The sequence below is a fragment of the Lepus europaeus genome, chromosome 11 (assembly GCF_033115175.1).
Source record: "Lepus europaeus isolate LE1 chromosome 11, mLepTim1.pri, whole genome shotgun sequence".
Taxonomy (NCBI): Eukaryota; Metazoa; Chordata; class Mammalia; order Lagomorpha; family Leporidae; genus Lepus; species Lepus europaeus.
In genome coordinates, this window is record NC_084837.1 from 73,520,813 (window position 1) to 73,545,972 (window position 25,160).

The 25,160-nt window shown below is 44.5% G+C and overlaps 2 protein-coding genes across 3 annotated transcripts in view; one reads left to right on the forward strand and one right to left on the reverse strand.

The window, feature by feature from the left end:
* The window catches only part of LEO1 (LEO1 homolog, Paf1/RNA polymerase II complex component), a 33,768-nt gene extending 17,951 nt beyond the window's left edge, over window positions 1–15,817 (reverse strand). Inside the window, exons 1-6 of one of the 2 annotated variants that reach the window (XM_062205930.1) lie at window positions 15,698–15,816; window positions 9,521–10,279; window positions 6,717–6,821; window positions 3,849–3,943; window positions 2,927–3,072; window positions 2,101–2,185 (exon numbers count right to left, since the gene is read on the reverse strand). In XM_062205930.1, the coding sequence (XP_062061914.1) occupies window positions 2,101–2,185; window positions 2,927–3,072; window positions 3,849–3,943; window positions 6,717–6,821; window positions 9,521–10,279; window positions 15,698–15,755 (1,248 nt within the window). In that variant the 5' untranslated portion in view covers window positions 15,756–15,816. Of the gene's footprint in view, window positions 1–2,100; window positions 2,186–2,926; window positions 3,073–3,848; window positions 3,944–6,716; window positions 6,822–9,520; window positions 10,280–15,697 lie in introns of both variants that reach the window. The other variant, XM_062205932.1, reaches the window with a different exon arrangement.
* Window positions 15,818–16,714: 897 nt separating this feature from the next.
* Window positions 16,715–25,160, forward strand: part of MAPK6 (mitogen-activated protein kinase 6) — an 86,334-nt gene continuing 77,888 nt past the window's right edge. Inside the window, exon 1 of the mRNA XM_062205928.1 lies at window positions 16,715–16,814. The gene's annotated coding sequence lies outside the window, so the exon portion shown is untranslated. The remainder of the gene's footprint in view (window positions 16,815–25,160) is intronic.

The window sequence follows — 25,160 nt, forward strand, 5'->3', positions numbered from 1 at the left end:
TCCTGTATGGGCGCCAGTTTGCATCCTGGCTGCTCCTCTTCCGATCCAGCTCTCTGCTGTGGCCTGGGAAAGCAGTAGAAGATGGCCCAAGTGCTTAGGCCCCTGCACCCATAGTGGGATACACAGAAGAAGCTCCAGGCTTCTGGCTTCAGATCGGCTCAGCTCTGGCCGTTGCAGCCATTTGGGGAGTGAACCAGCAGATGGAAGACCTTCCTCTCTGTCTGTAACTCTACCTCTCAAGTAAAACAAAACAAAACAAAACAAAACAAAACAAAACAAAACACAAGCAACTACCACATTAATCTGCATAAACAACAGGAATCAAAGAAAGGCAGAACAAGGCCAGAGGCACTTAAGGCACTTAACAGCCATGAGGCATTCATATTGCTAAGCCTGTCAATAAATACATATTTTCCATGGAGATATTAGCACTTGGGCTAATGGTGGAGGGGTGGTAGAAGGAAGACAGTGAAAAAACAAAAATAGTCTAATCACTGTACCTATTTTATGACCTTGAACCAATTACTGGCATCTGTTTATTACCATTTACTGATTTGATTTCCTTTGCCTTTCTTTTTTTTTTAAGCTTTATTTTATTTCTTTGAAGAGGAGAGTTAGAGAGAGATGGAAAGAAAGAGATCTTCCATCCATGGGTCATTCCCCAAATGGCTGCAATGGCAGGGCTGGGCCAGGCCAAAGCCAGCAGCCAGAAGCTTCATCTGGGTCTCTCACATGGGTATTTATGTATTTAAAATGTATAGCTCAGTTTCATTATCACAAGTTCAACTGTCTTTTGTTCCTGTGTAGAACTCAACTCTAAAACATCTACTTACTTAAACAATTAATGAACCCCACTTTGACAAAACACTAGTAAAAAGGGAGAGAGAAGCATTAATGGGAATTTCTATCACATGACTCTCTCCTAAAAGTCAACAAGAACAAGCAGAAGAACACAATGAGCCATAAGGTGAAGTGCTAGGTACCAGGGATAAATTTTTCTTTTATATATATATATTTTTTTTTTACAGGCAGAGTGGACAGAGAGAGACAGAGAGAAAGGTCTTCCTTTTTGCCGTTGGTTCACCCTCCAATGGCCGCCGTGGCCGGCGCACAACGCTGATCCGATGGCAGGAGCCAGGCGCTTATCCTGGTCTCCCATGGGGTGCAGGGCCCAAGCACTTGGGCCATCCTCCACTGCACTCCCTGGCCATAGCAGAGAGCTGGCCTGGAAGAGGGGCAACCAGGACAGAATCCGGCACCCCGACCGGGACTAGAACCTGGTGTGCCGGCACTGCTAGGCAGAGGATTAGCCTGTTGAGCCACGGCACTGGCTCTTTTGTATATAATTTTTTTAATATATAAAGAACTTGAGGAATTTCCTCTTTAGGAGGTTGTTAAAATTTACCCACAGTACACATGAAGGGAGTTCTAAATACCGTACCACAATATTACTGATTCTGAAGAAAGTAGCTATCAATTTTTTAAAAACATCAAAAAAAGAAAAAATAGTATAGCCGCAAGGAAAGTAGCAGCTTTATGGAGAAAAAGTGGTAGATTTCTTTCCTCAAAAATATTCTGGATCCTAGGTTTCAGCACCCACAAATTCTGAAGAGGTAGTTAATTTATTTGCTGACTGAGAGGAAACATAAACAGTCATTTCAAAAGCTCAAATCTCAGGCCGGTGCCACGGCTCACTAGGCTAATCCTCTGCCTTGTGGCGCCGGCACACCGGGTTCTAGTCCCGGTCAGGGCACCGATCCTGTCCCGGTTGCCCCTCTTCCAGGCCAGCTCTCTGCTGTGGCCAGGGAGTGCAGTGGAGGATGGCCCAAGTCCTTGGGCCCTGCACCCCATGGGAGACCAGGAGAAGCACCTGGCTCCTGCCATCGGATCAGCGCGGTGCGCCGGCCGCAGCGCGCCAACCGCGGCGGCCATTGGAGGGTGAACCAATGGCAAAAGGAAGACCTTTCTCTCTGTCTCTCTCTCTCTCACTGTCCACTCTGCCTGTCAAAAAAAAAAAAAAAAAAGCTCAAATCTCAAGTTAGCACCCCTAGGTTTTACTTCAAAAAAGAAGGAAGGAAGAGATAAAAGGCGGAATGATACCTTCAATTTTAACCTCGTTCTACCTTCTTCATCCAGCATTTCCTCATCTTCAAATTCATCTTCATAATATTGGGGATCAAAAGGTCTACAAATAGTTTTAAAAATAAAATGTTAACCATATATCATATAGAATACTACTGCTTTGTAATACTATTTCTATTAATAGAGAACAACATATTAAAAACCTATAATGTAAGATTAAAATCATAATGGCCAAATATCTTTATACTCAACTTCAAGGAAGTATTCAAATAACCATTATTTTATGAAATCTGGTCTAACACATACTGCTTGACTAAATAGTCAAAATACTATTTATTCTTATGTAAGTCTTAAAAAGAATAGGCCACTTACGCTTTGCTTTCCATATCATTTTCCTTGAGGCAAAAACAGTTCTAATTACAAAGGAGCTCAAATGTTAACTCAGTAAATAATACCTACCAACACCAGTTAAGTGCCCCAAACCATGAGCTTTTCTGGATCTACAATGGCTGCTATCACAGACCTTTGCAGCATCTCTAGCAAATTTTAGCACTCTCGATTTCAGCTTTTTCATGACTCTATTAGTTAAAAAAATATCTTGAACACTTATGATGACTACTAAATTCACAAGAAAGTCTCAAACTACCAAAAACAATCACAAGCATGAAAGTCCCCCTTACCAGCAGCCTGACTTGTTCTATCTCAGAATACCCTTGATTTGACCAATGATACATGACCAATTTTCCATTTTTTGTCATTAGTCAACTCAATGTAAGTAAGAAAGATACCAACATTCCATATATTTCTATTCAGCATCCACAAACGTTTTAATTGATTCCCATACCTGGGCTCTACACTGAGAAAGTTGGGCAGTTTAACAAAATATAAGTCGTTTCCTAAATCTGTATTTACTTTGGGTATTTCTACTTCTATTCTGGTCTCGGGAATTGGCTCCTCCTCCTGTTGATCCTGAGGCAATCCATTTTCATCCTAGTAAGACAACCACAGAATGTTAGAGCTTGGTGGGACTTTAGAAATGGCCTAGTTCAAGTTTCACACTTAAATTACACACGTGAGTAGGAAGCATATTTCAACATCATTTGAAGACTAATACAGCCCACAGTCCCTGCTCCTACCCTCCAAACACCTCTAAAAACTTCATAGGAAATAAGATCAGTTTGGATGCGGCAGTACAAAAAAAAAAGTCATCCACGATAAATCTATCCTCCAAGTATCCATCAAATAGAAGAGTGGAATTCACCAACACTTCTAATACAAAGTCACTATGACAATTAAAGTCAGACAGAAAAATAAACAAAATCAAGAAATCAATGAAAATTATCAACACAGTATACACTTCTTAGCATGGGCAAGAAAAACAAAGTCAATGGTTCACCCCTAAGACATGGCACTGACTTCATCTTAGGCAATTATTTCTACTTTCCCTTATAAGATAGAGACCTAGTTGGAGTTCTGGGTGCCAGGCCTCAACCTACCCCAACCCTGACTGCTAGGGAATGAACCAGTGGACACAAGATCTCTGTTTCTCTCCATCTCTCTGCCTTTCAAATAAAATGAAAATAAATTTTAAAGAATAAATTAAAAAAAAAGAATTCTCTATATAACTAACAAGTCATCTATCATTGTATTTTCACAATATCATTTAGTTAATCAACTTCTTCTTGAAATAAGAGAAACCTTTGCCTCTGAAACTTTTTATTTAGCCTTGCATAAGGGGACAGGTTCTTACTAGTAATTTTCCTTACAATAGGTTGTCCTGGAGTAGGTGGCTTATCTTCTCCATCACTCCCTGAAGATATATCATCTGCACCTCCAAATAGATCCATGGTTCCACTATTATCTACAAAGCAAGAAGAAAAATGCTCAGCATTAGTATCTGAAACACTTCCAAGCTCATCACTTCAACATATTCTCAAGGTTTCTGCATCAGGAAACCACCCCAAACACAACTCTGAGCCTATCTCTCAAAGACCTGACTATTCTTTGTGGAGAGGATAGGCAAATGGGCTGAAAGGCAAAGCTGCACAAGAAGCACTTTCTTCACACTCTCAACTCTTGCCTGTCCACTTTCCTTTATGCCCCAGGAGCCTAGGTGTTACCTCGGTTTAGGTACTCAAAGTTGGGACTCAATACAGACCCAATCGCTGTATAAGTCTCTCAGGTTTCAGAATTAGAGATCCATATCTGCACAGGCCCTATCCTCACAAGAAGATACCACCAAAGAACAGGCAAAAAGCAACAATCCACATAACCAATACACCAAGGTGGGGCCCTGGAATAGGCAAACAAACACAAGAGTGGTTGAAAAGTGACAGCTCTAGGGTGATAAAAACAGCATTTTTTTTTTATTATTTGACAAATAGAATTATAGACAGGGAGACGGAGAGAAAGGTCTTCCTTCCGTTGGTTCACTCCCCAAATGGCTGCCATGGCTGGTGCTGCACAGATCTGAAGCCAGGAGCCAGGTGCTTCTTCTTGGTCTCCCATGCAGGTGCAGGGGCCCAAACACCTAGGCCATCCTCCATTGCCCTCCCGGGCCACAGCAGAGAGCTAGACTGGAAGAGGAGCACCCAGGACTAGAAACCAGTGCCCGTATGGGATGCCAGCGCTGCAGGCAGAGGATTAACCAAGTGAGCCACAGCGCGGCCCAAAAACAGCATTTTAAGTGTTAAAGTGGTCATATGGATAGGATTAAGTGTTTGGTAATAATTATAGATAGAATTAAATAGGAATGAATGCTCCAACATAGGAAGCAGTCCATACAAAAGACTCATTGAATGACAATCACTTTAAGTTGCACTCTGACCTCAGAATCAGCCCTTAAGGCATTCTGGTCTGGCTGAAAAGCCAATGGGACTATTTCAGGCATGGAAAGCCAAGATACTGTGGCAAAAAGTGTCTTATATGAAGGACCTCTGTGGGTGAGATCCCAATGGAAAGAAGCGGTCATCAAAGAAGGATGTACTTTTCTCTGAAGGGAGGAAAGAGCTTCCACTTTGCTTATGGCCATGTCTAAATACTGAAGGAGTTTGTAGATTCAAAAGGCTTCCATAACCTAGGTAGCTCATGTCAAGAGCCTTGGCTGATTACTTATGTCATACATAAGAGTGTTAATTGTAAATTAACAACAGGAGTCACTGTGCACTTACTTCCCATGCAGAACCTCTGTCCTCAGAGTTAAAGTAAAACTTGTTCTCAAAGATTTATTTCGTTTTAGTGTATTAAGTGGAAGATATTCTTATGTCTCATAAGTTATAGTTATGTCTAAGTGCTTGCAAAAAATATATCATTCTTGGGTTCTTCTTTAAAGCTAATTAAGTTTCTCAAAAAAATGCTTTAAAAAAAAAGAAGTGAAATCAACTTTGAGATGCAATGACTTTGAACAACCCTTGTCTTGAATGTTTCGGAACAGTTTTTTTTTCCCCATAAAATTTGTTGAACTCTACTTACTAGAGTTAATCTTCTGCATATAAAGTTAACTGAAGATAGATCTTAGTAAAAAATAAGACTGGGAATAGGAGAGGGAGGAGGAAGAGGGGTGGGAGGGTGAGTATGGTGGGAAGAATCACTATGTTCCTAAAGTTGTATTTATGAGATGCATAAAGTTTATATTCCTTAAATAAAAAGTGACAGCTTGAAATGAAGATTATGGAAGTTATAATTAATGGTGATGACAGGTTTAGAATAAAACGATGAGGCAGTGACTAAGATAGGTTGGAGGATCAGATCGCTGAAACAGAAATGGCCTTTAAAGCTGGGTATTGAAAGTTCATCTGTGTGATAAAATCACCAAACTATATTTGGCCCGGCCCAGCCCTGGACATTGTGGCCATTTGGGGAGTGAACCAGTGATGGAAGATCTCTGTCTCTCCTCTCTCTCTCTCTAACTCTGACTTTCAAATAAATAAATAAATCTTTTTTTTTTTTTTAAAGATATATGGATTCTAACTTGGATCACGCAATCCCAAAGTCTATGCATGTAACTGCGAGTTACAGATCTTTAAGTAACCCCAGAGCTTGCTGTTCTGTCCAGTTCTCTCCTTTTCTCTAGCTGAGCTTCTAAATGTTTGCTCTAGTTGTATGACTTACAACAGTTTATATAAGCTACTTACCATTAGCACCTGGTTACCATTCAGCACAATAATGCCCATATGTAATCAAACCTATTTTTACTGTGATTTTTATACTAACATCTCCATTACACAGTGATTTGTCATTTGCAAACATCATCAGACACAGAGAAGAATATGTAACTCTCCTTCTATCCTTACAACAAATAAACTTAACACTGGGTTTTTATGAACTCTTTATGTAACCCTTGGCTTGGATAAAAAACTGTCGAGTCCCAGGTGCCCCGGGACATTCATTATTCAAACTGAAGAATGGACACTGTCATCCCCATACCAATCAGGGACTCAGACCTCTATCAGTGGATTCACTCCAACTGTAAGCACAGAGACAGGTTCTTCTTCATGATTAAGCATGAGCAGCTTCTCATACCTGTACCACTCCTCTGGGTAGCCTGAGCATACCCACACCTCTCTGTAGGTCTTGCAGGCTGAGGTAAACACACTATAGTTTGCCATACAGACATATGGAGATAATGGGGATACCTTTCGGCACCTCAGCGTCACTATCCGCTTCTGAATCAGATGCAATTGCGTTCTTGCGCTTCATTCGTAAAACTTCATCTTCACTATCACTGCCTCTTGCAGATTCTGTAGAAGTAGAATTGAAGTTCTGCATAATCACAGCTACAACATAACCATGAAGTTAACATTTCAAAAACAATGGGGAACAAACTATGGTACACCCATACAATGAAATACTACTCAGCAATAATCAGGTGTGAACCACTGATCCACACAATAATTTGCATGAATCTAAAATGCATTATGTTAACTGAAAGAAGCCAATATGAAAAGGGGACATACTTACTGTATGATGCCATTTATATGACATTCTCGAAAGGACAAAAGGTACGGCAGGTGCCAGCAGCGGGGGGTGGGGTGGGTGAAGGGCATGAAACTTTGTGACACAATTTAAGACTCATTATAGAAAGAAACAAAGGTAAAAATATGAGAGAGAAATGAATCATTACTTCTGGATGGTGTGATTGTTCACCTGAAAACTTCATGACCATCAAACCGAGTACTGCAAAACTCACAGAAGTTAAGTAGGATGACCAGCTACAAGGTTCCCTTTAATGATCCTAATCTCGAGCTAGTCTGCTAGTATCTCAGAGGTAAATGCTCAGACATTAAAGATTCTGCTAAAACTACGAACACCCCTACTCTGAACTAGTCACCAAATACTTACTGAAGTCTCAGTCTATACAGACCTAGGTGCATTTTTGGAAATATTCTGCCCTGCTCTCTCAGTATGTCTAAATGTGGTTTTGAATACTATCCTGTGAGGTGTGTGCTACAGGGGGAAAGGTCCCCCCATATTAAAGCTAAGAAGATATGGGGCAGGCATTGTGGTGCAGCAGGTTAAGCCAATGCTTGAGACACCACGTCCCATATCAGAGTGCCAGCTCGAGTGCTAGGAATTCTGCTTCCAATCCAGCTCCTGATAATGTACCCGGAAAGCAGCACAACATGGCCCAGGTACTTGAGTTCCTGCCACCCATATGCGAGGCCTGGATGGAGTTCCTGGCTGTTAGCTTTGGCCTGGTCCAGCCACAGCCTTGTGGCCATCTGGGAGTGAATCTGCAGACAAGATCTCTGTCTCTCTCTATCTCTGTCTCTCTGCCTTTCAAATCAAAAACAAAACAAACAAACAAACAAAACAAACAAACGAACAAACCCCAGGATCAACTGTTTTAATATAATCAGCCACTCAGGGAAATCATGCAATCCATATGTTACTTGAGGAAGGCTTCAATCTAATTAGTGTGATGTTTATAAAACACAAAAAAACCATAATCTCTCATTTTTTTAATATTCTACGTGAAGAATGTGTTAACTTGAGCGATTATAAAAAGAAAATGCAGAAGTCAAAGTCTAGCTGCACGTTTTCTGCCATCTTTAGGGAACATGCTCTACCCCCACTTGTTCCTGTGGGGCAGGGACACACATGGTGGGCCGTGGGAGTCTAACAACACCATCCCCTGAGACCAGTCAGGTCTGTGTGTTCTAGATGTCACGTTCTCCAGGCAATCACCTGCTTAGTATAACTAGGCAGCCACTGTAGATTTGCCCCCAGGGAAAGAATTCATTAAGGGAGAAATAACTGACTTTTTTTTTTTTTTTTAAGATTTATTTATTTATTAGAAAGAGTTACAGAGAGGCAGAGAGAGAAAGAGGTCTTCCATCCACTGGTTCACTCTCCAGTTGGCCACAACAGCCGCAACTGCACTGATCCAAAGCCAGGAGCCAGGAGCTTTCTCCAGGACTCTCAGGACTTGGGCCATCTTCTACTGCTTTCCCAGGCCATAGCAGAGAGCTGGATCAGAAGTGGAGCAGCTGGGACTTGAACTGGCACCCATATGGGATGCCGGCACTGCACTGGTGGCTCTACCCACTATGCCACAGCACTGGCCCCAAAATAACTGACTTTCTTGAAACAATTTTACAATTCAATTTTTATGTATTGATGCATTATGACTGCGATTTCTTTGAGTAAACTCCTTAAAGCCTGATCACCTCAGGATGAATGAATTTTGGATCTCAAAAAGTTGAGCTAGAACATGGTGCCCACAATTCACAGCAGTTACCCAACAAGGACAATTCAATGGCATTTCCCCCCCACATACCAGAAACAGAACTAATTCAGTATCTAGCTCCTTCAGCGCCATACATCTCTATCTCTAAGACTGTCTTACTTTGATCTTATCATCAATTAATGAATGGGAAGGGAGACAACAGAAAAAAATAAATGGATCACAAAGATTTAAAAGAAGCAAAATGTAGAATTTGAACAGGCTGATCTAGGGGGAAAGTAGAGAAAAAAACCAAGGTAATAAACACAGGAACAGGGGCCAGTGCTGTGTCAGACTAGGGTAAACCTCTGCCAGAGGTGCCAGCATCCCATATGGGCGCCAGTTCGAGACCCAGCTGCTCCAATTCCGATCCAGCTCTCTGCTGTAGCCTGGGAAAGCAGCAGGAGATGGCCCAAGTCCTTGGACTCCTGCATCCGTGTGGGAGACCCAGAAGAAGCTCCTGGCTCCTGGCTTCGGATCAGCCCAGCTCTGGCCGTTGTGGCACTTTGGGAGTGAATGAGTGGATGGAAGACTTTCTCTCTGTCTCTCCCTCTCTCTGTCTGCAACTCCACCTCTCAAATAAAGAAATAAAATCTTGAAAACCAAAACCAACCAACCAACCAAACAAGCCACACAGGAATGCAGAAAGCACTCGCAGACTGCTCACGTCTCCACACGTTTCCACTGCACCGCTGGGTTCTTGGGATGTATTACCTGACTTACGGTCCTGCTCCTCCTCCTCCTCGTCCGAATGTCTGTGTTCTTCATCTGAGGCCTGCGGCCGCTCCTCATCAGAGTTTTGCATTTTCTCCTCATCAGACATCGGCGGCCGTTCCTCGTCGTCCGAATTCTGCTTCTCGTCTTCATTATCGGAGGCTGCTGGCCGCTCGTCATCAGAGTTAGCCTTTTCCTCCTCAGACAGCTGCTGCCTCTCCTCCTCAGACAGCTGGGGCCTCTCCTCGTCATCTGTGTTCGGCATTTTCTCCTCGTCGTCGGAATTCTGCAGCTTATCGTCATCAGACCCTTGGGCCCGCTCCTCGTCGTCGGAATTGTGGGTCTTCTCGTCGTCTGACTGGTCACTTTTATCTTCCCTGTCCCATTTTTCGTCATCCGAATGTGCTTTTTCAGAACCTTCCGCTTCGGAGTGATGGCTCCCTCCATCCGATCTGTGGCCCTCATCTTCATCATCGTTGGGGGCTTCCGACCCACTGTGCTGATCTACATCGGAGGGTTCGTTGTCTTCGTGGTCAGAACGCTCCGAGGCCTCTGACCTGTTGTCCGACCTTTCCGAGTGGTTATCGCTGCCGCTGTGATGAGAGGCGCCCTCATCCTCACTGTCATCGCCAAACAATTCCTTATTACTTGGTTGTCCCGAGTCGCCCCTTTCATCTTGATCGCTTTCACTCCCAGAGGCGTTGCTGCCAGAAGCAGCGTTCTCTTGATCGGAGTCTGAGTCAGATCCAGAATCAGAATCTACGGGATCAAAGAAATACAGGATAACATCAGTAAGAGAACAAACAGGCAGAGGAGGGGACTCCCACAGCCAATCCGAATATAAAAACAACAAAGAAACCGCCAAAGGCTGATAGAATCAACTTTCTCAGGACTTTAGAGACTAACCACAAGTCACAGCAAACAAGGGAAGACTTAGGACAAACTAGGGGAATCGCAGTAAGACAGAACTCTGGTGTTTTATCTTACCCGGTCCCATGCTCCCTACTCCCCAGCTCGAGGGTGCCTTAAAGAGAACATCCCACAGTTCTGGTACACTCAGCAACGTAGCACCACTGCAGGGCACAGAAGTGACTTCACCCACAGAGCTGTGGCTGCTGCTTCTGACCCACCTGGCGGCTTCCTGGAGGACTGGCTCGTGGGGCTTGCCCTGAGCTCACCTAAGGTGGGACTCTGCCGGTGCTGAGGCAGCGGCTTGCGGGAGGCTCGTCAGAAACTTGAACAGCTGCCTCCGCCGGGGCGCTCTGGTTAGTTCACAGCAAGGGTGAGCCACAGACTAACCCGAAAATTTGGGAGGAAAGACTGCGAAGTGTGACTACAGAACACGTGGAGAATCTGAAAAAGCTCTCACATATTCCTGGAGACAGAAGGGTCACACACAGGCTATGTGCAGGCTCAGAAAAGAACTGAGAAGTCCTAAGCTCTCACCGTGTGCTAACCTCGAGACTGCAAGCAGGAAATGGATGGAAAGGCAATGCTGTCAATTGCATGACTGAGTGACGAAAGCATGCTCTCACACACACACACGCACATGCACACAGATCTGAGGCTTCTAGGCACTTAAGGAGATACCTGTCCAATCACTTAGTTGACCACTAAGGCGGCGAAACAGAAACTTTAAGATTAACGGCTTTACAAAACTAAAACTAGCTCAAGAGAGTCACAAAGGGGCTGGCGTTGTGAAACAGTGGTTTAAGCTGCTACTTGTGATGCCAGCATTCCATATCAGAGGCCAGTTATAAAGTCCCAACTCTTCTGCTCCCAATCCATCTCCCTGCTGGCACATCTGGGAAGGCAGTGGAGAAGGGCCCAAGTGCTTAGGACCCTGCCACCCATGTGGGAGATCAGGATGAGTTCCTGGCTCCTGGCTTCAGCCCGACCCAGACCTGGCTGTTGTTGACATTTGAGGGGTAAACTGTTGAATGGAAGTTCTCTCAATCTCCCTCTCCCTGTCACTCTATTTTCTAAGATTTATTTATCTATTTGAGAGTTAAAGAGAGAGGAGACAGGGAGAGATCTTCCATCTACTGATTCACTACCCAGATGGCTGCAATGGCCAGGGATGGGCCAGGCTGAAGTCAGGAGCTCCATCAGAGTCTCCCACGTAGTAGGCAGGGGCTCAAACATTTGAGCCACCTTCTGCGGCTTTTCCCAGGCCATTATCAGGTTGCTGGATTGGAAGTAGAACAGCCAGGACACAAATTGATGCCCACATGGAATGCCAGTGTCACAGGAGGCAGCATAACCTGCTATGCCACAATGCCAGCCCCTCACTCTGCATTTCAAAGAAATAAGTAAACCTTTTTTTTTTTTTTTTTAAGTCATTAAAGAATTACTGCTACAACAAACCACAACAACAGATCTTAGGGAGGAGAAACAATGTGACTTCCTGAGGTAGCATATAATATATAAAATACCTAGTTATCACTGAAAAATTATAAAGCATGTTAAAAAAAAAAAAAAACAAGGAAGTTCATAATAAGGCTAGAAACTGTCCCTGAAGAAGGCCAGACAAAAAAAGATGTACTAAGGGCCTGTGCTGTGGCTTAGTAAGTTAAGTTTCTGCCTGTAGCACCAGCATCCTATAGGGACGCTGGTTTGTGTCCTGGCTTCTCTTCTGATCCAGCTCCCTGCTGATGGCCTGGGAAAGCAGTGGAGGATGACCCATGTGCTTGGGCTCTTGCACCCATGTGGGAGACCTGGAAGAAACTCCTGGCTCCTGACTTCGGATCTGCCCAGCTCTGGCTGTTGCAGCCATTTGGGGGGTGAACCAGCGGATGGAAGACCTCTCTGTCTCTGCCTCTCCTTCTTTTTCTGAAACTCTACCTTTCAAATACAATGAATAAATCTTTAAATATCTATCTATACATAGATATATTACCAAATAGAAAATATCACTACAGATAGATATAAAATTGAAAAGAAAATATAGAATACCAAGTAGAGTGACTGTAAAGAGATTCAAACCTAAACACATCATTATCAAACTGTCAGACAAAGAAAGGACCCCAAAAGCAGCAAAAGAGAAGCAACTTGTCCAATATAAGCAGTTCCCACGGACGACAGCTGATTTCTCACCAGAAATCATGGCAGCCAGAAGGTAGCCATGGTGTGACGTGCTGAGAATGCTGAAAGTCTGTCAACTAACAGTCTGACACCCACATACTATACTTCAAATAACCAAGGATATTTGAGAAACAAAAAAATACGCAAGTGGACTTCTTCAAAACAAGTTTTGTTTTTTTAAGATGTATTTATTTATTTAAAAGTCAGAGTTACACAGAGAAGGAAGGAGAGGCAGAGAGAGAGAGAGAGAGAGAGAGAGGTCTTCCACGCACTGTTTCACTCCCCATTTGGCTGCAACAGCCAGAGAGGTGCTGATTTGAAGCAAGGAGCTTCTTCCGGGTCTCCCAGGTGGGTGCAGGGTCCCAAGGACTTGAGCCATCTTCTACTGCTATCCCAGGCCACAGCAGAGAGCTGGATTGGAAGTGGAGCAACCAGGACTTGAACCGGCAGCCCCGAAACAAGGTTTTTACACAATAAATGTCATTAAAAAGCAATGGTGCCGCCTGGGAGACCAGGAGAAGCACCTGGCTCCTGGCTTCGGATCAGCGCAGTGCGCCGGCCGCAGTGGCCATTGGAGGGTGAACCAACGGCAAAGGAAGACCTTTCTCTCTGTCTCTCTCTGTCCACTCTGCCTGTCAAAAAAAAAAAAAAAAAAAAGCAATGGTGCTTGAGTCTCAGCTGCTCCACTTCCAATCCACCTCCCTGCTAATGTGTCTTGGCAAAGCAATGGAAAATGGCCCAGATAACACAGTTCCCTCTGGCCAATGTAGGAAACCCAAATGGAGTTCCAAGCTCCTAGCTTTGGCCTGGACCAGCCCTGGCCACTGTGGCTATTAGGGGAGTGAACCAGCAGATGAAAGATTCTCTCCTCTCACTCTGCCTTTCAAATAAATAAATAAATAAATAAATCTTTTAAAAAGAAAGTGAAAAAACAACCCAAATGATGGAAAATAATATTTGCAAACCATATAGGAGACAGAGGAGAACAGAGGGAGAACCACTTGCTGGTTCCTCTCCAAATATACCCAACAGCCCAGGGAGAGGAGGGGAGGGGTACAGGAGCTGGAAGCAAGGAACTCAATCCAGGTTACCGACATGGGTGGCAGGAACCCAATTACTTGAGCCGTCCTCACTGCCGCCTCACAGGATCTGCACTAGCAATAAGCCAGAGTCAGGACTGGAGTCAGGAATCAAACCCAGATCCTCTGATGTGGGATGTTCGTGTCTTAACTGCTCGGCTAGATGCCTGCTCCCGTGGCCTTTCTCAAGACCTAGTGTATTTAAGATACACAATTTTTTTGTGCTGTAGGGTTAAACCTTACTAAAATATTGCTGTATCCATCAAATATGCATTAAGCTCATAAATTAGCTGGTGAGGAAGGGAAGACTACTTTTTCATCATATTCCCAACAGCTAGCAAGGTAGCTGGAATGTATCAGGGGATCAATAAATACTTACTGAATGAAGGAACAACTTCATGAAAGGGAGTCAGGGCAGGGTTCAGACAGAACTGTGCTTTGAAAGGTTAAAGGGACGCAGACAAGGAAAAACGCCAGGGAAACAACAACGAAGGTAGTGGAAGAGGAGTGAGCATACAGTGCTCTCTCCTTCCAGATGCACACCGACGGGAACCTCCTGGATGCTCACCCAGCCACAGCCTTCACACTACAATGTAGTTCCAGGCCTCCACCCAATGCTCCCTTCACTACAAACTATGAAAATACTGAAACCAAACCTCTATCCAGTCAGCGCCTTGGGTACAGACGCTAGATCCTGTCAGCTCCTGGTCTCCCACTGTCTCTCAGCTTGCCCTGCTGAGCAACCAACCTCCTACCAAAATTTAGCTCACTGCATTGAGGGAGGGGTGCAGCCAGCCCCCACAAAGGTCCTTGATCACAGGACCCTGAGATCATGTATCAACCCTACAGATAACATCTGGAAGATGGGTCTTGAAGGTTTTGCCAGGAACCCCAGGCCCAGAGCAAGAAGTTTACACCCCCTGACTGACTGAGGCTCACAGAGCACGGGATCACTGATCAACGCCAGGCCACCAGCACTGCAGACCAACCAGGGACCTGCACCCAAGCTTTCCCTCACCTCTCAACTCCAGCTTCAATCTGTATGACCTTTACCCCCACCCTTCAAGGAGGCCCAGCTCCTTGCTCTGTGCTTTGCAAGTGAATACCTACTTTCTTCCACCACTCCACGCAGACCCAGGTTTTGGAAGGTTCTACAGCAAAACAGTAGTTGGACAAAATGGAGGAGAAAATTTGGTAAAGGAAAAACCACAACAATGCCCTTTGTTAAAGAATACAACTTTGAGCCTGTAGGGCTGCAAAAATTTGGTTTTGCGGGTGTTTTTCAACTTCAAATAACTCCTATTCATATTTCAAACTCAAACATCCACAGTCTCTGTGCCAGAAACCCTTCCACGCACCATAAACACACATCCATGCATTCATGTCATCAACACATCCCGCACCACTCCTCCTCCCACACGGGCCCCATAAGCTCTCCAACCTAATACCGCAGACTCCAGAGCCCTGGAGTGTCTGCACTGGCGCTCACGGGACACAATGTCTCCAGTGCAAAGCGCTGGTGAGTAGCTCCATCCCCGGATGCTGCTCAGACTCCGCATCCAGACATCCCGAGCTGCCTGCCACGCCAGGCTCCGGCGTCGTTAACAGAGCACTCCGAGCCCCTCTGTAAATCACCCACCCGGTCCCCACGGTCCTGAACTCCTCACCGCCATTCATTCACAAACAGCCCTTGTTCTGCACCGCAGCACAGCAGGACCCCAAGGTTCCGGGCTGCGCAGGCTGGCCCGCGCCCCCACCTTGCCCCGCGCCCTTTGGCTCTTCGTGCTCCCAGGCAGGCACCGCATGCTCCACGGTCACCCAGAACCGCAAGGCGCAGACTCTGGCGTGTGTCTGCCTAGACCAGCCCGCCCGCCGGGGGAGGGTGGCACCTCCGGGAGTGCAGGGGGCGCTGGGGCAGGAGCAGAGGAAGCACCACCTCTCGCCCGCGGACCGGAACCGGACGCCAGGCCGGGCCCCGCCGCGCACCCCTCCTGCCGATCGTGGCGCACCCCACCTTTACGCTCCGCATCGCTGTCGGCGTCACTCCCGAACAGATCCTCCATATCCGCCATTGCCGCTCACGTCCGCTGCAGCCTCGGCTGGGGGCGGCTCCACGCCGGTCTTTACGGCACGGAACCAACGAAACGCGACAGTGTCGCAAAGATATGCTTAAAAGACTCCTTTCCCTCTATGACCTAGTTTCCGCGTCCGCACGGTTGGGTGGCACGGTCCTTCCGTCGGGGTCTGTTCTCACGGGGTGGGCGTGCCCGCGGGGCGGGCGGTGCTTTGGGCCGCTCGAGGGGAAAGACCCCCGGGCCAGCCGGAGTCAGGCCTGAAGTCCTTTGTTTCCCAGACCTCTCCTCACCCTCTTAAATATTGTGGAGAATTCCAAAGAACTTTTGTTTTAGGCGGTTTATACCCATGGCTACTGACCGTATTAGTATGTAAAGCAAACATTTTAAAAGTGCTAAACTCGTCTCAAGATAATAAACGTTAAATAGTGGGTTTGGGGTAAGTTTTGAATGACTTTTTTTTCTAAAGTTTTAGACGATTGGAATGGTTTTAAAGTTCTGAAGAAATCTTTACTATCCAGCATAAAATAAACAGCTGAATTATTTCCGCTTCTACGTCAGTTGCTGAGAAATGTTTCGGTGGTAGCAGATGAAGAAAATCCGACCTTAGCTAGAGAAGTAGAAATTGGCAAGGGGCGGCTTTCTGAGATCCCTCGAAACCAGCTGCGTGGGACCACACTTGATGACTGCAGCTTTAGAAGAGCTTCGTGAGAGCCATAGCTTGTTCCTTTGCAGCTCAGAGTTTATGTATAACGCTATGGTTTGAACTCACACAGGATTGGAAACCTCATGTCCTAGGAGAACGGTACTAAAAGGGTGGAAACAAAGCAGTTACAGCTTTCAGAAGCGGGACCTTAGAGGTAGTTGGATTGGACTGGACATGAAGGTGAAGCCCCGGCGAGTAAGTCCTGGTGGCTGTGTTAGACGCCGGTGCACGGAGTCACGCGCGCCTTCTTGCCGGTGAAGCTCTGCGCTGCTCGGTCAGTGCCCAGAAGAGCACCAGCACTGGAGTGCGAACCAGTGGGGCCTGCCAGATGCTGGATTTGAACCTGCGGAACTGTGAGCATTTTATTACACCTGTACTTTTTTGTGAAATTCGTTTTCTTTTTCTTTTCTTCTTCTTTTTTTTTTTTTTTTTTTTTTTTGGACAGGCAGAGTGGACAGTAGAGGGAGACAGAGAGAAGGGTCTTCCTTTTCCATTGGTTCACCCTCTAATGGCCGCCGCTGTAGGCGCGCTGCGGCCGGCGCACCGTGCTGTTCCGATGGCAGGAGCCAGGTGCTTCTCCTGGTCTCCCATGGGGTGCAGGGCCCAAGCACTTGGGCCATCCTCCACTGCACTCCCTGGCCACAGCAGAGAGCTGGCCTGGAAGAGGGGCAACCGGGACAGAATCCGGCGCCCCGACCGGGACTAGAACCCGGTGTGCCAGTGCCACAAGGCGGAGAATTAGCCTAGTGAGCTGCGGCGCCGGCCATGAAATTCGTTTTCTTGGGTATTTTGTCAGTGATGGAAAGCACACCAAAACACATGATATTGAAACAAATATTTCACAAAACACTATTTTCTCTTCCTACTGAGTTTTCCTATTGAGGTGTCCAGCGCGTAACAGATCTTCCCAGGCAGACGAATTGGTTAATTCACAGGCTTTCTTTGGGGTTCTGCTCCGGGGCGGGTTCCCCGGTCCCAACAGAGCAGGGGCCGGGGAAGTCGCACGTCAGAGATTGGGAGAGCTCCTTTTATAGATTCAGGGCATGGGAGTTAAAGGTTGAGACGGGTCTGATCCTCATTGGTTGACCTTTAGGCACCCGCAGGGACCTTGACAAGGACTTTCTTCCCCGGAAGTAGGCCTCTCCATTCCTGGAAGTGTAGGCCTTCCCTCCTTGCGGATCCCAAAGCTACCACCTATTACCCTATTTCAGTTTTGGTTTCTTTTTTTTTTTTTCTTTTTTTTTTTTTTTTAAGATTTTATTTATTTATTTGAGAGGTAGAGTTACAGAGAGTGAGAGGAAGAGACAGAGAGAGAGGTCTTCCTTCCATTGGTTCATTCTCCATGGCCACAACTGCCAGAGCTGTGCCGATCTGAAGCCAGGAGCCAGGTGCTTCTTCCTGGTCTCCCATGTGGATGCAGGGGCCCAAGCACTTGGGCCATCCTCCACTGCTTTTCCAGGCCATAGCAGGGAGCTGGATTGGAAGAGGAGCACCCGGGACTAGAACTGGCATCCATATAGGATGCCAGCGCCACAGGCAGGATTAACCTACTGCCCCACGGTGCTGGCCCTTCAGCTTTGGTTTCTTAAAAATGTTGGCAGGCAGTATAACCCGGTATGTTGCTTTCATGATTTTCTAACAGATTGTAACCTGCAAGTAGAAAAATGTTTTTCAGAGGATTCCACTGGCTTTTTGCTTTGCAAAGAAAATTTTGATGTTGCTACAGTAAGACATTATAAAGTCAGACCGTCAAAGACTTCTCATGCTCAGTGCTACACAAACCCCCTTACTTTGCAAAGGCTCCAAGAAATGAAGTGGTTTGCACAGATTAAAAAACCAGGTCTCTAGGAAAACCTCATTCAATTTTAGTCTTTAAAATGTATCCCTTGTGTTAAGTTACTGCCTGATTAGGCTACTATGTAGGTTTTGGTCTTGGGCAAGCAACAATGAATTTTTAATTTGGGGATTATGAGATATATTTTTGCTGCAAATAGGAGTGCCTGACAGGGTTCAAATGGGTAAGTATTAAGGTGTGGAACAGGTTATATTATCATTAATCCTAAAATTGCTGTGTAAAAAGTGATGATGTAAGAGAAGGATACATACAGATCACCTTAAAACTAACTGGAATACTGGAAAAGCAATTTGTTAGTGATTCAGTTTTTGTTGATTTGTTTAAAGTACTCTCCTTGAAAAGTGTGTTGATTAAATTGTGATAAATTGGATTACAACAAAGTCTGCTGAATAATCATGCCCATATCCTTGACTAGCAGCATCAATGTGTTTTTTTCCCATCGGAATAGTGCAAAACAAATAACTTCTGACTGCTTGATAGATTGATTGGTTTTGTTTTTGCTAGACTTTATGTTGATCATTGCTCTTCTCCTGGCTGTCTTTGTTCACACAGAATAGAATACATGAGATGGGATTACAGCTAAGTCCATCACATTCATTCTCCAGTAGTTCTTGCCTGAAACATAGCTTGAGTAACACCCAAATCAATATAATTGAAGTTCAGAGTACTAAAACAATCACATTTACTCCCAGGGACAGAGTTTCATCCTGTTTGGGTTGTTTGATTCAATTTTGAATGATAAAATAAACCCTCCATTTGTTCCAGGAATGGAGAGGTTCATCTGTTTGGTATATAAATAACTAAAACAACCCTAGAGTAACTTTACTTTGTTTCCCTATTTTTGAAAAGTTGTCCCTTTTGTCTCATGTTGTAATTCATGAGGTGAAGATAGAGCCTCAGAGTACCACGATGACCCCAATAAAAGAACAAAGATTGGTTACATAATACAGTCAGTATATCATTACAAATATTTTTACAAGGTAATAGAAGCCTTTTGGAATTTATAAAAGATAAGCTTACATCAAGTCACAAAACAGGAATATGTGTTTAGATTTGTATAGCATCTTAAAGACTTAGAGAAAAAACAACAGTTTGATTAAACAAAATGTATTAACTGAAAATTCATTCCATTTATGGTAAACTGCCACTCCACAGAAGGATCGTGTGGCTTTTCTGAAAGTACTTTGTGGAAAGAGTGGCTTTTGGGAGGGAACAGGTTGAGCTAAACTGAAGAGAGGAAGAGAGGAACCCTGTAGTTTCTGTCTAGAGCAGGAAGAAAACACTGGGGCAGCTCATTTCTTGGAAAACACAGGACATTCACTCAGTCTGTCTTTATTAGATTTCTTGGTGAATTGGGTCCTTGCAATGGCTGATGAAGGGATATGAAATGGTGGCAAACATAGTTTTTCATATGGAAGATTTGGGGAGAAATGAGATTCTAAAACATCTGAAGAATTTTTCAGTTTTAGAAGGAAATTATAATCTATGTATAGGTGCTGAAGAATTGTAAGTGGGATAATGATGATCATTATGGATGAGGTGAGGAACCTCTCCTTTTTTCTTTTTCTTTTTTAAATTGTGATAGTATACCATTCTTTATTTTTTTAAGATTCTTTTATTTATTTGAAATCAGAGTTACACAGGGAGAAGGAAAGGCAGAGAGAGAGAGAAAGAGAGAGAGAGAGAGAGAGAGGTCTTCCATCTGCTGGTTCACTCCCCAGTTGGCCACAACAGCCGGAGCTGTGCCAATCCAAAGCTAGGAGCCAGGTGCTTCTTTCAGGTCTCCCACGTGGGTGCAGGGGCCCAACGACTTGGGCCATCTTCTACTGTTTTCCCAGGCCGTAGCAGAGAGCGGGATCGGAACTGGAGCAGCTGGGTCTCGAACCAGTGACCGTATGGGATGCCGGCACTGCAGGAAGCAGCTTACCTGTTACGCCGCAGTGCCAGCCCCAAGAGAACTTTTCTTGAGATGATTCAAGGTAGGTTGATGAAGTAATGGGAGAAAACTCAGTAATTGAGAAGTAAAATTGAGTAGAACCCAAAATTCAACCAGGCTTATTAGAGCAATTCCCTAATTCACATGAAACTTGAGGATAAAAAGAATATGCTAAAGGATTCTAGAGAGAAAACTCAGCTGACGTAAGAAAGATCTAGAATTACAATCACATTAGATTTCTCAACAGTTTTTCTGGAAACTAGAAAACTATGGGTAATTACTTTCAAAATTTCGAAGGGAAAGGATCCATCCTAGATTTCTTTGGACACCAGCTGTGGACCTGCAGTTTCAGCTTTCGCCTTGTTTTGAAAGCAACCTCAATGAGAGACTCCTAGCCACAGTAGCCAGCTAACCCTTTCCTCAATTTTGTTTCCCAGAACCCAGGAAATAATAAATGTTGTAGCATAATACCCTTGTGTTTGGAGACACTTTGTTACATAGCAGTAGCAACCGAAATAGTTAGTTGCTCAAAAATTGTACAGTCTATGTATTGTGGTTTCACCAAAATGGAAGACTAAACCAAGAAAGAGAACACCTATTGAGGCAGGAAACCCATCAGTGGAAAGAGGCAAAAGGAATTCCTAGGGTGTGTGAACCTGCAGGCCTGAAAGGCTGCTGGTCCAGGTGGAACAAGAGTACAGAAGTTTCCAAGAGAGAACAGACTGGGAAGGAAACCAAGCTGATGGAATACCTGCCACATTCAGCCATCCTATAAAGATTTGAAAGTCTTCCTGATCCCAGAAGTATTTTAGGGACTAAAGATACAATGGAGCGCAAAATACACTGAATGTGAGTGTCTGTTCTTAGAAGCTTGCATTTTGATGGAGATGAAATACAGGAACTAATTTATAAATATATATACTTTCGGGGCCGCTGCTGTGGCACAGTGGGTTGAAGCCCTCGCCTGAAGCACCGGAATCCCATATGGGCATCGGTTCTAGTCCCGGCTTCTTTTTCTTCTGATCCAGCTCTCTGCTGTGGCCTGGAAAAGCAGTGGAAGGTGGCTTAAGTGCTTGAGCCCCTGCGCCCACGTGAGAGACCTGAAATAAGCTCCTGGCTCCTGGCTTCTGATCAGCATAGTGCTGGCCTTGGCAGCCATTTGAGGAGTGAACCAGCGGGTGGAAGACCTCTATCTATGCCTTTACCTCTCTCTGTTACTCTTTCAAATAAATAAAAATAAAATCTTTAAAAAATAAATATATACTCAGTTGTATAAATTTATATCTAATGTATTTGAATATTTAAAATAATTTTTTCAGTTATTGGTAAGTAAAAAAAATTGTAACTGACACATTAAAACTAAACCAACAGAAAACCAAGATAATTATTAACTTTAAGAAAAACATTATGAATAAAAGTGGTACATTATGTGGTTTAGCTGGTGATAACAACAGATAACACAGATGATAATACATTGTGCCAGGCACTGTTTTAAGTGCATTTTCTATAGAAGCCCATAGCTCTTTTCCCAAAACCTCAGAGCCATATGTATTCCAAACTTCACATTCCCTACCCCTCCAGATTTGGAAAGATAATAAATACATTGCCTAAACTATTATTTACTCCATCCAGTGAAGTCTGAGTAGCATCCTATAATCAAAATAAAATTGCTATGCTAAAGGGTATGCAAATTCAAACTAAAACAAAACTTTAAAAAGCTTAAGTCAGTTAGGTTCCTTCTCTGACATTCAAAGAATGAATGAAAAGAACTTTCCATTTCAGAGCTTCTTGGGTTTCAGAATTGTGGATAAGGGATTGCAGACCAGAATTAATTTGTTCAATTTTTACAACAACCCTATAAGATAAATTGTGCTATCCTATTTTTTTTATTTTTTGACAGGCAGAGTTAGAGAGAGAGAGAGAAACAGAGAGAAAGGTCTTCCTTTTTCCGTTGGTTCACCCCCCCAAGTGGCCGCTATGGCTGGCGCGCTGCGTGGATCTGAAGCCAGGAGCCAGGTGCTTCCTCCTGGTCTCCTGTGCGGGTGCAGGGCCCAAGGACCTGGGCCATCCTCCACTGCCTTCCCGGGCCACAGCAGAGAGCTGGACTGGAAGAGGAGCAACCGGGACAGAATCCGGCGCCCCAACCGGGACTAGAACCCCGGGGTGCCGGCGCCTCAGGCAGAGGATTAGCCTAGTGAGCTGCGGCTCCGGCCTGAAATTTGTGTTCTTTAAAAAATAAATTTAAGGCCGGCGCCCTGGCTCACTAGGCTAATCCTCCGCCTTGCGGCGCCGGCACACCGGGTTCTAGTCCCAGTCGGGGCGCCGATCCTGTCCTGGTTGCCCCTCTTCCGGGCCAGCTCTCTGCTGTGGCCCGGGAGTGCAGTGGAGGATGGCCCAGGTCCTTGGGCCCTGCACCCGCACAGGAGACCAGGAGAGGCACCTGGCTCCTGCCATCAGATCAGCGCGGTGCGCCGGTCGCAGCGTGCTACCGCGGCGGCCATTGGAGGGAGAACCAACGGCAGAGGGAAGACCTTTCTCTCTGTCTCTCTCTCACTGTCCACTCTGCCTGTCAAAAAAAAAAAAAAATTTAAAAAAGATTTTGTGTCTAAAATATAAAATATTCTTATGTGGGTACAGATGGAAAATTGTGAATAGTATGTATAAAGCTATCATTAAAATGTAAATACCCAAGGAGAGCAGGTAATGGAGAGTCTTGTTATCCTTCATTCAACTCTTCCTACTCCTTTGATATCTAGGACTTTATAGAAGTTTTCAAAGTCTGAAAAAAGTAAATCTGGGGTGATTAGGCTGATAAATGAAAGTGCTTTTTATTTCTGTAGTCCACAGTAAGAAATGCATAATGCACCATAAACTGGGGATCATATCACTTGCCTCAAATACTGTTTTTGTATATAGGAGCTCTGTTTACCCTGTTGGAATGATAAAGCTATTCGAATGTAAAGCTGATTACCCCATGCAACAGTTTTTAGTGTATCCAGAAAAAAGATAATTATATTTAAGCTATTTTCCAAAATGATAGCAAACCTTTTCCAAAACATCTTTCTTCTCGCCACTACTAATCTCACTCACTTTTTGTTTTTAAGATTTATTTATTTATTTGAAAGGCAGAGTTACAGAGAGGCACAAAGGAGACAGAGAGAGAGAGAGAGAGAGAGGTCTTCATCCGCTAGTTCACTCCCCAAATATCACAATGGTTAGAGCTGGGCCAATCTGAAGTTAGGAGCCAGGAGCTTTTTCTGCGCTGGGGCCCATGGACTTGGGCCATCCGCTGCCTTCCCAGGCCATAGCAGAGAGGTGGATTGGAAATGGAGCAGCTGGGACTTGAGCCAGCACCCATCTGGTATGCCAGTGCTGCACCACAGCGCCGGCCCCTCTATCTTTTATAAGAATCAAAGCATCAGTGCCAAAGCTCTAGTGCATAATTGTCTCTTCCTTATGCAAAATGAGAGTTTGGTCAAATATGGAGCTTGAAAAGCTTCCAGTATGCTTGCCAGGAACATTAGTATTTATGTAGAGAAAAAAGAAAAGAAAAAACGTAATGAGTTTATTATTTTATTTCTCAGGGTGGAAGCAGAGTTTATATTTTTGAAACCTTTCCTCTTGAATGTGGGGTTGGGCTCAAGGACCGGCTTCCTTGAATAGGTAGTGTTTAGTTTCCTTCCTGAAACTTAAGGGTTACCAGGGAGCTTTGTCCTTAAAAGACCCAGGCAGCAGGCAGGCTGAGGTCAGCGCACTCACTGTGGAAGAGCAGGAACCATAACCACTAGGGGAAGGACTCAGAAGCAACAAAGAAGGGGGTGGGGCTCTAAGCCTGGTGGCAGTGGAATAAATAAAGTAATATTCAGCTAGGATTCCGAGAAACTGAAAATGAGAAGCATAAGGGAGGAGAGAAAAGAAGGAAAAAAGGAGACGAAAGGAAGAAACATCCACAAGAGAAGAGGAAGGAAGAAAACAATGTTAAGCACATTATAAAATGATACCGGGGTGGGGGGGATTGAAACAAAGATGGGAAAACACCCCAGCAGCATTGCCAAAGAGACAGAGAAAGAAGACTGCCCTGCCAACCGATATTTTTACAAATAAAAAGGAACCACTAAAAGCGAGGCAGTTTAAACAGAAAACACAGCTGGCAATTTCACTTCACAGTAAAAAAGACTCTGATTAAATCCTCACTGGATTTCCTTATTCAGCTGGCTGTTGTCTCCAGTCGAATCGTGTGAGAACACAGCATAAATGCAGATACCATCTCACCACAGGGTGGGAACCCCTGGCGTACAGGCTGTATTTGGCCCTTGGCACGCTTTATCTCACCCTGGGAGGGATTACCAAAAGGAGTGACTGCTGAATTTCCTGCTTGCTATTGCAAAAACCATTCCAGTATTCAAATCTGTAACAGTAATATGGCAGCAGACCACAAGATGGTGATGGTATGCTCTGATGAGACCTCGATCTGCAAAATGAGGTAAAATGCACCCACAGACACCTCTTCCAATTTCTCATCAGCAAGAAACTGCGATGTGTGTGGGGAGGAAGGGAAGTGGGAAGGAGAGGAGATGTGAGGAACATTGTGTGTGCAGCAATCAAAACACTTTAGGTAACAAAATGTAGCAGTGTTCATCCATTTGGTTTCTCTTTTTCCCCCAATTAAAAAGAACAAAGCAGCACTTTTAGGAGTAAATATTTATCAGCTATAAGCACTCAACTGATACTTTTAAATAAAATGTTAATGTTTGAGGAAAATATTTTTCTTAGGCTTTGCAAAATGGGAAATTTCCCGGCAGAGTCTGGTGAAGGTCTTGTTTCGCTGACTGCTGTTGATTTCCTGTCATTAAGGAAATGCCAGGGTTAATTCCTTGCCTTACATGGGTGTGACATTTCAGGTTAATA